At 40.8% G+C, this 13,403-nt stretch overlaps 1 protein-coding gene across 4 annotated transcripts in view; it reads left to right on the top strand.

The window, feature by feature from the left end:
• Positions 1 to 13,403, top strand: part of AK9 (adenylate kinase 9) — a 68,418-nt gene that overhangs the window by 24,542 nt on the left and 30,473 nt on the right. For all 4 annotated transcript variants that reach the window (XM_081856684.1, XM_081856685.1, XM_081856683.1 and 1 more), the window contains 10 exons: positions 1,012 to 1,119; positions 1,562 to 1,636; positions 3,592 to 3,740; positions 5,381 to 5,537; positions 6,333 to 6,447; positions 7,239 to 7,294; positions 10,620 to 10,745; positions 11,252 to 11,329; positions 12,375 to 12,458; positions 13,158 to 13,364. In XM_081856684.1, coding sequence (XP_081712810.1) covers positions 1,012 to 1,119; positions 1,562 to 1,636; positions 3,592 to 3,740; positions 5,381 to 5,537; positions 6,333 to 6,447; positions 7,239 to 7,294; positions 10,620 to 10,745; positions 11,252 to 11,329; positions 12,375 to 12,458; positions 13,158 to 13,364 — 1,155 coding nt within the window. The remainder of the gene's footprint in view (positions 1 to 1,011; positions 1,120 to 1,561; positions 1,637 to 3,591; positions 3,741 to 5,380; positions 5,538 to 6,332; positions 6,448 to 7,238; positions 7,295 to 10,619; positions 10,746 to 11,251; positions 11,330 to 12,374; positions 12,459 to 13,157; positions 13,365 to 13,403) is intronic.

The raw sequence follows: 13,403 nt of genomic DNA, 5'->3' as shown, positions 1-13,403 counted from the left end.
TAGGCAACTTGGTGCTCTCTAGGTGTTCTAGACTAAAACATCAGCCTCAACCAGCATGCTATTGGTCAGAGATTATGGCAGTTATAGTACAGAACATCTGGAGGACACTAGGTTGTTTACCCTAGTAAAGGTAAAGGGACCCCTGACCGTTAGGTCCAGTCGTGGACAACTCTGGGGTTGTGCGCTCATCTTGCTCTATAGGCCAAGGAAGCCGGTGTTTGTCCACAGACAGCTTCCAGGTCATGTGGCCAGCATGACTAAGCCGCTTCTGGCAAACCAGAGCAGCGCACGTTATGGAAATAGTATGGTTAGCAATTTCAGATATTTAAATCATATTGTAATCCAAGTAGTATCAAACTCCAAGGCATTTGCAGTGCTGTCTTCTGCATGCTTACTCAGGAAAAAAAAAACTATGTTCAGTTAAGTTTATTCTCGTGTAAGTGTGCCATGCTATCCCACCACTTATGGTGGAAAAGGCAAAAAGGAAGTGCTGCAGGGGTAGTTGGAGGGAGGCTGCTGGAATCAGAACCCTTCCATTCCCCAATATGGCCCCAGAATAGCAGGGGGGAAGTATGCCATTCCTGGAGCTGGGAAGAACAATCTTTTTTTAATTGGGGGGAGGAATGCACAAGCACCACCCGAGGCCAGCAGAGCTCAGCAAGGCTTTGAAGCTGGTGATTCCTCTGTCCCCTTTGGACTGGTGCCCTGCTACCCTGTAAAAATGTATGCTGTACCCGCCTTGTGGAACGCCCTCCCATCAGATGTCAAATCGATAAATAACTACCTGACATTCAGAAGACATCTTAAGGCAGCCCTGTTCAGGGAAGTTTTTAATCTGTGATATTTTAATGTATTTCTGGTTTTTATGGAAGCCGCCCAGAGTGGCTGGGGAAACCCAGCCAGATGGGCGGGGTACAAATAATAAATTATTATTATTATTATTATTTTATAATAGAAAATGTAGTTGTCTTTTCTTGACGGATCTTCTCCATATTTAATTTTCTCTTACAGCGGCATTGATAGCCCAAGACTTAAGTGACAAAGAACCAGATGAATATGAAGAGGGTATTACCGCTGGTTCAGTGCAGCATAGTGTTACAACATCTGGTAGCCAAAAAGGTATTATAGTAACTTGGTTTGTGAAAACAGGTCAGAATCTGAAACTATGGCTGTGTACACACATCAATCCATTTGTAGCACAAAAATATAGTGGTGTGTGTGTTTTTTAATCCAGAATCATTTGTGCTCAGTCTCAACATACTGCTTTAAATCTAGATGGATTCTAGATCCTGCCACAAAGGTGGATGTGCTTACTTGATATGCATTTGAAATCCCTCCCCTTGGTTAGGTTATCTATGCCTTTTCCTCCCTGGACATGCCCACCTGTCTGTTCTCACAAGCATCCATTTGATGGTGTTCTGATTGTAACACTAGTGGATGCAGCCAATGGCAGGGTCCTTACATAGTAAGAGAGAAGATAATGGGAACGAATGAAACGATTGTCCACAACACTGAATACATATATGTGTGCATGTTTTTTTTTCTTTCTTTCTATGCCTAGAAAGTAGTACCATAAAAGAAGAAGATGAAGGTGAAATGGAAGAGTTGTCTCCATCCCAGGCTGCAGAAGAAATTGGTATTATTGATCATAGCAAGTAGCAATAGTTAGCTATTCAAAATGGAAGTGTTGTTAGTCATAGCATTTTATTTATTAGTGATGACAGGTTTATTTATTTATTTTATGTAGAGCATAAGCAACCTCTCAAATCAGTTTATGATACAGGCAACGCTTACCTTGCACCAGGGCTGCGTCTTGGGATAGTTCATAAAGCCAAAGTTGGGTATAGAGTCATTGGGTTCAATGGTGAGTGTAATTGCCAAAATCTTTTTCCCTCAGACACCTGCCCACTTTCCACCCCATTTTTATTTGCCAAGTTTGTAAAGCTGAATGCACACTAGTTGAGTATGCGTAACTTGTGAGTTACCTGCATACTATTGAATTTTAAAATGGAATAAAAACACACATTTGAGGTGGGGTGGGAAAATGCTTTATCTGGATTTTACACAGCTAAAACGAACTAAAATCCTGGTTAAATAAAAAGTTATTCACCTGGAAAAGATAATGGAGTCTGTTGACATTGGCGAGCATTTTGCAAGGGTGGGACATCACAAATGAGAAGCAAGACCTACCCAGGACCTACCTGCCCCACTGCAGATTACCAATCCAGAAAAAGGCATTGAATGAGGATCATAATATTTGGGCAGGTTCATGCAGGAGAAGGCAGTCTGTGAGATATCTCTGTTCCTTGCAGTGGGCTCAGAAATGAACCAGAGGACTGTTGCCTGTGCACTAGCCCAAGTTAGTTGTTTCACTAATATGCTTTACCATTGAGATGTGTGTGTGGTGAGCATACGTCGCAATCAGAAGCATTTCCCAAAGAAATGGGTGTCCATTGAGGTAGCCTGGGCAATTCTTATTATAATTTATCAATGATAATTCGATAGGTCTGCCTTTGTTTAAGGTACTTAATTTGTCCAGCATTTAGCTCTTCTGCCTGCATTTTTCTTCCCTACACATTCTCTGTGTAGCTAGAAATGCCTAGAGGATGGCCATTCTAATGACATTCTATAAAGTCAGAAATAAAGATTCCTGCCTCAGCCCTTTCCACCTGTGGGAGTGTTGCATTCGTACAGAGCCCCCGGTCGTTTCATGGACTATTGACACGTACACCACTGCATTATTCTTCCGCTGCCACCAACCAGGTTTCTTCTGGTGAAATACTGAGTCTCAGTCAGGTTGTAAAGTCAACAACGAAGATTAAAGTTTATTGAAGAACAAACAAATTTTAAATATATTCAGAATGTTTTCTCAAATGCACACCCTTAACCAGATGTGGCAATGTCTCACACTGTCATACTCTTCTCTCTCAGTTCTATCCCTGTCTCCCACTCTGTCACAACCACTATGTTCAACTTTTTCTGCCTCTGTCTGACCCTCACTCCTCTACCTCTCTATGGTAAACCCCTGGGCTCAGCCTCAAAACCAGGTAGGCTCTGCCTCTGAGCTTTCTCATTCTCAATCTACATTGGGGTAGGCAACCTAAGGCCCAGGGGCTGGATGCGGCCCATTCGCCTTCTCAATCTGGCCTGCGGACGGTCCGGGAAGCAGTGTGTTTTTACATGAGTAGAATGTGTACTTTTATTTAAAATGCGTCTCTAGGTTATTTGTGGGGCCTGCCTGGTGTTTTTACATGAGTAGAATGTGTGCTTTTATTTAAAATGCATCTTTGGGGCATAGGAATTCGTTCATTTTTTTCCTTCAAAATATAGTGTGGCCCACCCCATGGTCTGAGGGATGGTGGACCAGCCCACAGCTGAAAAAGGTTACTGACCCCTGATCTACATTAACCATTTCCATCTCCCTATATAAACATAATCACAAGGAATGGGAAAACGCCACAGGGAGCATCACCTGAGCAGAAATTTCCACAGGGAATGCAGTCACAGGCAGGTATAAAGTGTCAAACCAATGTTTCTGGCAAAATGAATCTAATGTTCACCTGCATATTTCCATTTACATTTTTCTAACAGAAACCTCAGTGCCCCAGACTTCAGAGGTAACATCTGAGCATCCAGAGGTGCAAGAGATAGTACAGAAAGCCATTGAAGCTGTAAGGTTCTCTCCAATACTGCTACCACCAGAAGCATACGCTGATGCATTAGAAGAAGCAATTACCGAGGTAAAAGTACCAGGAAATGTGCTGTTATTTCAAGAAATGTTACTCATAATGTGCATTTTCATGAACTTTCTTTTCAAATTCTCTATTTTGAATATGGGTTTGGAATATATTCACTTAAGAATATAGGGTAGTTTAAAGCCAACAGCTGGTGCTTTGTGTACACAGGGACAGCTGGCATGGTAGGAAGGAGCTGCCCTCCCAGCAGCAGCATCTCTGCTGATTACCAAAGTGGAGCAGGGTGAAGGCAAAGTTGGGATTATGCAGGCACAACAATGGAGCCAATCTGGTGCTGCTGCAGGTGCCCCCCTCCCAGCCCCAAACTCCACTCCACCCTGCCCTACACCAGCACTGTTTAGGTAATCAGCGGTAATGCTGTTATTGTTGAGAGGGTGGTTCCATGGCATCATCCCACCACACCAGTTGCTTGTATACTGTTGAGTAGGAATGCTTTCCCATGAATGTTCAGAGGCGCTCTCATCAGTCATTTGAGCATCACCATTCTGGTGCACCTTTGTGTCTAATCTCACAACTTCCCCACCTTTTGCAGGAAACAGAGACTGCACACAGTATTTAATATAACATATTACCATCCCGCAAAATGCTTCCTCATGACCAAGATCTCCTACATAATGTTAAACTTCCCAAAACAACCTTTCCATATTAATTAAAAGTTTCCTGCTTGTGAGTCCTGCCCATTTTATTGCTTCCTGATCCATGGCCAGGAGATGTGTGATGAGTTGCCTCTTATTTGCCCCTAGAAAGTCTCCTCTTAGACTGCTCACTGTGCACACTTACCTGAGTGAAAGCCTCATTGAACAGAGTGGGACTTACGTCTGGATAAACATGCATAGGACTGCACTGTTTACTACTCCATTGTCAGTTTCTACCATGGCCAAAGTCTTTAATTATTGGCAAATAACATTATAAAAATGGCAGAGGAGTTGGAATGAGAGGAAATCAGTTTTGAAAGCTCCCCCCCCCATGTTTCTTAATTATTGGGGTAATTAAGAAAGGTTATTCAAACAAGGAATAATTAAGAGTTTACCATTTAATGCCCCAACTACAATTGATGGGAAGCAATACAAAATCTGTGCTTTTAAATTTCTTTTTAGTGCTTTTTAACTATACAGACTAGCTTTGTAGTTGGGTTTTATTGCAATATTTGTTGTTACCAAAACTGAACAAATTTGAGGAATACAGAAAACACTTGGCTGTAACAATTTGTCAACGATACCATCTGGATTCTCTGTGAAAGTGAGTGAACAAAGAATGACAACTGTAAGGAGGAAAGGGGCCAGTGTGGAAGCAACCACTAACTGGCACAAATTTGCAACTCCCTCTCTTCCTTCTAATACATTAATGTACCGTATGTGAGCTCGTTTTGATATGCTTGATCAGAATTCTATTACTTAAGACAGTATTCACATGCTGTCCCATTTTACCCTTACAACACACCTGTTGGGTAGATTACGCTGGGAAATACTGACAGGCTCAAGGCTACCTGTGAGAACTTCATAAATGATGAAGATATGAACTTAGGTCTCTCCAGCCATAGTCCGACAATCTAACTACTACACTACAATTCACTAATAGCTTCATTAATGTTATTTGTTGTTATTAACGGCAGTGTTTTATTACAGCTTTCTAAATCAAATAAATACAGATATCCTGGAGCTGCAGAAAAAGGAGGATGGGTCTTGGATAATTTTCCTCCATCGACAGAACACTGGGCAGCTTTGGTAGAAAAAGAACTTCTACCAGATACTGTGATTTGCTTGAAGAATGCTGAACAAAATGGTTGGTGCATATTTAAAATTGAATGTCTAACATTAAAGCTATTTTTGAAACAATCCTCCAGGGTGGGAAGTATATGAACATGGGAAACTACCTTATACTGGGCCAGATCATAGGTTCATCTAGCCCAAAGGTGGGGAACCTTTTTCAGCCAAATGGACTTATCAGTAACCTTCTAAAGACTGCATGCCAGTGTTGGGTGGAGCCAGGTGCAAATGCAGACAGAGCAATGGATGTGACTCTTACCATTGTTGAGTAGGATATATATGCTGGGCTAGATGCACCCTTGGTCTGATCCAGCAGGCTCTGATTTTGTATATGTAGATTCCCCAGCCCTGATCTAGCCAAACAATGTATGCTCTGGCAGGAAGCAGTTCCCCAAGGTCTCTAGCAGAGGTGTTTCTCAGTCTGCTTGTCAAGTTCCTTTTAACTAGAGTTGCCAGGAACTGAACCAGGGTTCTGTGCCCCATTACTAATTTTTTTAATCACTGAACTATCCTAAGTAGCTTGGGGAAAAACCACCTGCAAGCATCAATTAAGGTCTGATTTAGAAAAAGCTTATCTTTATTATTTTTTCCATTTTCTTGCCAGCTAAACTTCTTAACTTTTTGAAAAGGAGTTAATTGCCTACAGAGCATCAAAAGTAATCCACTAAAGAGAGAGAAGATCATTCAGAAACAGACCTGTCCTAAACTGTACAATGATATGTCCATGATATATGAAATTTCTCTTTAATTTTTGAAACTATATGCAAATTCTAAGTCTTATTTCATAGCATCTTTTTCTATTACATTGCAGGAAAGGTATTGCTCACTAGACTGTACCAAGCAAATAAAGCAGAAGTTGATGCTAAAATTATAAAAAGGCTAACAGACGAAGCTTTAAAGAAGAAACAAGAGGAAGAAGAAACAAGGTAAATATTTGAAAAACGAAAGACCATGTGCCCTCTACATGGAGCTGCATTTGGGGTTGTTTGAAAAGTTGCAAGTAGGCTGTTAAGCAGGACAGCCTACCAATAACATATTACACCGTCTCTGAAGAAGCAGTTCATTGCTGCTGGATTGCTACTGAGATAAATTCAAGGTCCTTGTTCTAACATTCAAATCCCTACACTGCTTAGGACTTACCGTACTTGATGGAACACCTGTACCCCATATGCCTGCCCAGATGTTACAATTTAGCAAGGATTTCCTCTTTATCATTGCCACAGTTGTCAATTATCCACTATGCAGCAATGTATAAGAGGGTATTTTTGATGCAGGCAACCCGGCTGTGGAATGTCTTCCTTCTACAGGCTTCTACAGGTGCCAACCCTGATGAATTTTTGGCACTAGTTAAAATCACAGTTATTTGTCCAGGCCTTTGTGGAGATAAATGTGTATGTCCTCACTGGACTGTAGTTTCATTTTGTTGCCTTGTGGGTATATTAATTTGGTTTGTTATGTATTAGTCCTGCTCCGGCCTCTTATCTGAGTAGCTGTGTTTTTAGCTCTTATCTTTGCACTTCGTAATTGCTTTCAATGTAAGTTTCTTTGGTGCAGTCTGTGAGAAAAGCAACTAGCAAATATTATTAATAAAATAATATTAGGATTTATTGGTTTGTACCCTGTTCCAGGAATATATTTAATGAAGAATGAGCTATAAATATTTATTAAATATTTCAACCAGTTTCTCATAAATATCTGTACAATTTACTAATTGCAGAAAAGAACTGCAGGAAATGCTGAAACTGCAAGCTGAAGAATTTGCCGAAGAGAGAGGTAAAAAAATAATGCAATAGCAATATTTGGAATTGTTTCTGTGTGGAAGCTGATCCTGTGAATTTGAGCTCAACCACTGGACCCAATTGAGAATGTTGGCCATTAGTCAGTAAGACAGCTAATCTCAGGCAGCAGATGCTCTGGTGCAATGGCAGCAACAGAGGTTTCCCCCTCCCCAGTGCCCCCCGCATTCCTTTGAGCCCCCATATATTCACTTCCCTGTGTGTGCTCACTATTTGACTTGCTCTAAACTATCTTGCTGCCCTTGAGTGTAGTGGAGGATGCGTCTCTTATTGCTGTCACTGAGGAAAGAGGTAGCTGTCAATCTGGCAGGCTTCTGCATGTTGAATGACTGTGCAGGAGGCATCTTGTCCTTTGCCTCAAGCAGCAAAATGTCCTAGGCCAGCCCTGGTGCTAGTTTTGACCCACAAAACCCTGTATGACTTAAGACCTCAGCTCCCAATATAATGCCTCCTGCCGTATGCATAAGCACTGCAAAAAGCGGTGCTTGGGAAGTGCTTGAAGATGCTGCTTCCTCTGAATGAGCATACCTGCACAAGAGTGAGCATCTTCACTCTTGCCCTTTTTTGTGGTGCTTGTGCATAAGAAATTCAAATCTCAACTTGATATAAAGCACATGCCAAGGTAGCATTCATTTGGGCATAGTTCTGTGCAAAATGCAGAATATGTGAATGATTTTTCAGTCACCTAATGTATGTATTTATTTCTAAAGTTTAAATGCTTCCCTTTGATAGTCACTTGGCATTGCTAAATATATAAAGAAAAATACTTAAGAATCTGTTGTTGTTTAGTCGTGTCCGACTCTTTGTGACCCCATAGACCAGAGCACGCCAGACACTCCTGTCTTCCACTGCCTCCCGCAGTTTGGTCAAACTCATGTTAGTAGCTTCGAGAACACTGTCCAACCATCTCGTTCTCTGTTGTCCCCTTCTCCTTGTGCCCTCCATCTTTCCCAGCATCAGGGTCTTTTCCAAGGAGTCTTCTCTTCTCATGAGGTGGCCAAAGTATTGGAGCCTCAGCTTCATGATCTGTCCTTCCAGTGAGCACTCAGGGCTAATTTCCTTCAGAAATGGATGGGTTTGATCTTCTTGCAGTCCATGGGACTCTCAAGAGTCTCCTCCAGCACCATAATTCAAAAGCATCAATTCTTCGGTGATCAGCCTTCTTTATGGTCCGGCTCTCACTTCCATACATAACTACTGGTTTCTTTAATTCGGTATGCTATTTCTAAAAAAACCCAACCATTTTCATTTCAAGGTGCAGTACTAAACATATATGTTTAAAAATTAATGGATTTGCCTTCTGAAAAGGTATACTCCTTGGATTCTGTAAAAGAAAAGGCTCCAGTGCAAGTTCCTGCTGGAGGATGGAAAGGAGGAATTTGCTACGTTTGCCTTCTCTTTTTCCTCCAGCTCAGTGACTCATGAACAAAGTTCTGAACTGAACCCTAAAAAAATTATAGAAGCCGCTGAAATATTTCTGTGTGAGATAAAGTTAGCTTTTGGGTGGTGGTACTTGTTATCTTCTATTCAAACAGTTACTCATCAAGGAAAAAAGAATGTTATGCACAAATGCCTGTATTGAAGATGAGCCACAGTTCTTTGCCTGAGAAAAGCATGTTTTCCCCAAGCTACAATTTGATTTCAATAATCAAACACTGACTAATCAAACATCTCAGTCATGCTGACCTTTGCCTGATGATGCTACTTCTGTTCAATATACTATTGCAGATTGATTTCACCTGCATATAACTGCATATACTCAGTTTCTATTCTCTCTCTCAAAGCAAGCATAATAAATGTTATTGTTGCAGGCATTGAGTCTAAGGAATGTTGATTGAAACTTTTTAGTTGTGTTCTTTGACTAAGAGGGGCTTCATACATTACACAGTGACAAACATTGCCACTAAGCATACTTTTCAGGCCTCAGAAGTAGTCAGACTCTTGAGTGTCAAACTCTGGGACCCTGGCAGGCTGTTCTAAAGGGACAGATGCATGGTCTAACCCAAGCACTTTCCAGAGCAATAAATCATAAATCAAACGACTAGAGGCAGATGTATAGTTGAAACCAGACAGAGGTCAAGATCCAAGAGAGCAGCTGAAGGTTAGGAGGACTAGAAGTAGGTAAGTAAACAAAGCTAGGGATGGGCCAAAACACATTTGGTGTGGCTGTGAGCTCTGTTGTATAGATGTTATCATCTGTTGCTGGTTTTATGCTTGTTAGATCTTATGCACTCTTCATGATGCTATGTCCTCTTGACAAGCTATATGAAGTTAAAGACTAAGCAGTGGGTAAAACAATAAAAAAAGTCTGAATAGGACATTTTGGGAACAGATAATTTTTTAAAAAGTCATTGGGATCAATTTAGAAATATCTCAAGAGTGGGCTTTATGTAGATCTTGGGTGGGGGTGGGGTAGAATTCTGTAGCTATGGATCCAGCACTAAAAAGCCTCTGTCCCTGATGACTTATCTAGGGAAATACCCCAAGTTCTGAACATGACTGTCAGGGAACTGCCATCGGAGCCAGAGGTGGAGAGAAGGCTCCAGAGGGATGCCGGAGAGGGTCCCAGTAGGGAGAGAGGCAGCCCATCCACTGGGGAAGGAAATCAGCGTAGCACCAGTGGAGGAGGGGAGCAGATGGGGGAATCGGAGAGAAGGCTCCAGACTCCTCACCGGAGACCAGCGGGGAGAGCACGGGTCCTCCGCTGCCCACACCCTCCCTGCACAGAAGACTTCCGCGCAGGGAGAGTAGGAGGAGACTGGGCGTCAAAGAACTTCTTTGCTGGAAGAAGTTCAAGAAACGCCCATGGACGGATTCTGCCAGCGATTGAGACAGCCACGGATGAGTGGCTGTCCGGACAGAAAGGGTTCACCCAGGTGACTCAGCCAGGTGTGGCGACGACTTACGCACGAGCAACCCCCTAGAACCATTACAATGACTGACATCTCTTTTATATTTTGTAATTCATAATCACTGGGATGTATGTAACCATGCCTTATTTGTTCTTCTGCCTCCTGTGTGATTTCAAACATGCCTATCTATTGGAACATACATCTAGTCTAAAAAGAGAATTGTTGCCTAGTTGGTTAATAATAATAATAATAATAATAATAATAATAATAATAATAATAATTTATATGTCATCCATCTGACTAGGTTGCCCCAGCAACTCTGGGTGGCTTCCAACACATTAAAACACATGAAGAATCCTTATATTGTTAATGATACTATGGATTTCTATCCTTGAAGATTTAAAGTGGCTTTGTGAACATTAGGAAGGATGTGTTTTCTTGTGCCTACAGAATCCTTAGAGTTTGATCATCCATCTGCATCTGAATCACAGACCAAAATGCCACCAGTGACTGAATCAGGCCAAACAATACAACCTTCTGCTTCTGACGAGACTAAAGAGAAAGAAAAATCTGGAGGTTGGTCTTCTGTACCATGTGGCTTATCCTTTTTTATATTAAAAGAAACTCTGTGCCACATTATTCTATGCCTTTGCTTGCACTTACTTTCTCTCAAATATCATTTATTCAATAATAAAATAATGTAAAGATGTCGCTGTCAAAGATTTGCACACAATACCATCGATTTTTGCCTAACAAAGACATTTGTCTTGTATTATCTTCCTTTTCCATTTTCCTTTGACCATATCTTCTCTAGTAATAACATCTTTCTGTACCCTAGTTCAGACATTCAGGCTGCAAAAAAGCCAAGCCTTAGAATTGTACATAGCTGAGTCCTTAGCACTGTACATAGACAGCACCACATAAATGATGTTTTGTGTGAGCCAGTAGATCTCATGGAAACTGTGTGCTTCCCCAGAGTTTTTAGTTCTAACATGAATTTGTGTTTAAGTGTGTCTCAGTTATGTAAAGAATCCCAGTTTATCTTCAATAGTGATTTTATCTTTTAATATATCCAATCACAGAATCTTTAGAAACTGAGGGTCAACTTGATGAAGCGCAAGTGTCTCTGGATTCCAAAGAGCAACAGGAGAGCAAGACAGGTAGGATTTCACAATCAGACTTTTGTGCATACATTTTGCCACACAAATAAATAAATCAATAAAATGTTACTTACTTTTATTTATTTGGGTGGTGCCATTTATTTCACTTCCAACATAATTGCTGGAAATGTTGATTTTCTTTATTGTTAACTTTGGGTTTGTCTGTGCCCTGAAGTTAGTTTCTGCAACTACAAAGTTCAATTTTACATGACTTCACTCAGGAGGACAAACAAGAAGAGTCATGCTTCCAAAGATTCCCCGGGTTATTCTGAGACAGCCAAGGACTTAAAAGGTCTCAGCAGCTATCTCTAGCCTCAAATCCAAAACCTGTCTTAAAGGAGAATTAATCACAAGTGTTCCTTAGTTTTCTATTGTTAGTACTAAGTGATCAGCTAGTAGATCTCATGGAAAATGTGTGCCCAAACTACTCCATAATCCCCAAACAAACATACATGCAAGAATTACATTCAGAGCATTTCCTTCATAGTGTGCATGTACTGTGTGAATAATGAGCAATAAGAGCTGGATTTGATATGGTCCCTCTAAATGTAATTCAGTGGCTGTGTCTTCTCAGCCTGCCAACTGTGTATTAAATTACTAATAAAAATAAATCCTCTGTCAATAATATACATTTTGATGACACACCAGTATCGTACCCACGTTTTAAACTCCTAAATTGCAGATAACTGTAGTAGCTTCGAAAGCATGCTTTTCAGCTCTTTATCCTTCTTCCTCTCCCTCCACCCTGAACATCTTCGGTCATGTCAACCTTTACCATTAGTCCTGCTCTTGCATATTGCAGCATTGTATCTCTGTAGTAACTCCCTTGATATTTTGAAATCTTTTTGAACCTTTCCTATAAAGTGCAAATGGGTATCCTGTGGTTCTCCAGAAGTAGTTGGTGTTCCAGCTCCTACCCAGCCAGCATGGTCAGCCATCATGGATGAGAAAAGCTGTAGTACAGGAGCACCTGGAAGGCTACAGGTTAACCTTCTCTTCTATAAAACATGCAGAAGGCATAACCATTTTCTGCTTGTTCTCACAGAATCAAAAGGATCAGCAGAACACATTGAAACTGAAGAAGAACCTCAGCCACCAGCACCACTGAAGAGTGTTGCATCTGAACTAGGTTAGAGATCAAGTTTTCTTCCACCTTCCCTTCTTTCCTTTTCTTAGCCATTCAATTATCTAGAGATCCTGTGTTGCATATTGTAATGACAATTATGCACATGTCTTGCTTTCTCCACCATAAATCCAGTTTTGAAGTGAAGAATTGTGCACTTGAATTGACATACTATGCAATTAAATAACGATACTCAAACCTAAAAAGTAACTGAGCCTCTTTCCTTTTCCTCCTTTCTTTAGCAGTATATCCATGAAGAAACAATGCAATAACTTGGCTATTGTGATTCTCAGATAGTGAGAAGAATAAATTATTAAACATATGGGGTGATATGCTACATAAATCATAATCACAGTAGATGCACTGCAGTTAATGGACTTAAGGCCATCAATTTCAGTCTATCTACTCTGACTGAGTTGAATATAACCAGCATGTTATGCTGAAAAGAACTATTGATTTGTTGAAAAAAGAGCCAATGAGAAAGGAAAGCACTATTTGAAATTACCTTATGAGAAATGGGACCTGCAATAAAATGTTACACTGTGGAGTAGCCAGTTTCTGTTGGTACCTCCCTCCTGTGTGAGGGTGGTGCCATATTGGCTACATAAGTGTTGGCACTCATGCCTGAATATCAATCTAGAGGGAGCAATATACTTCATACAATGTCAAACTGTTATCTAAAATGCAGTTTGCTTTTTTTTTCAGGAGTCAGGCTACCTGAATATCCTGAGGATGCTTTCCCAGATGTAGTAGAAATGGATCCACTTAAAAGCAAGATTATCCAATTTATGCATGAATGGCAAAGAACGGAAGCAGCAATTGCAGAGTCACCTTTAATTCAGGTTTCAGAATTGGAGATTGACGGGCAAACTCTGCAAATGCTTCTTGACCAAACTATTCAATCTATGGAACGTAAGTCTCATAATTGTTTTTTATTGACATTATTTCTAG

The sequence above is a fragment of the Podarcis erhardii genome (assembly GCF_964252035.2).
Source record: "Podarcis erhardii genome assembly, chromosome: 3".
Classification (NCBI taxonomy): Eukaryota; Metazoa; Chordata; class Lepidosauria; order Squamata; family Lacertidae; genus Podarcis; species Podarcis erhardii.
Note: the sequence above shows the minus strand (reverse complement) of the source record. Positions and strands in the feature narration are given on the sequence as shown.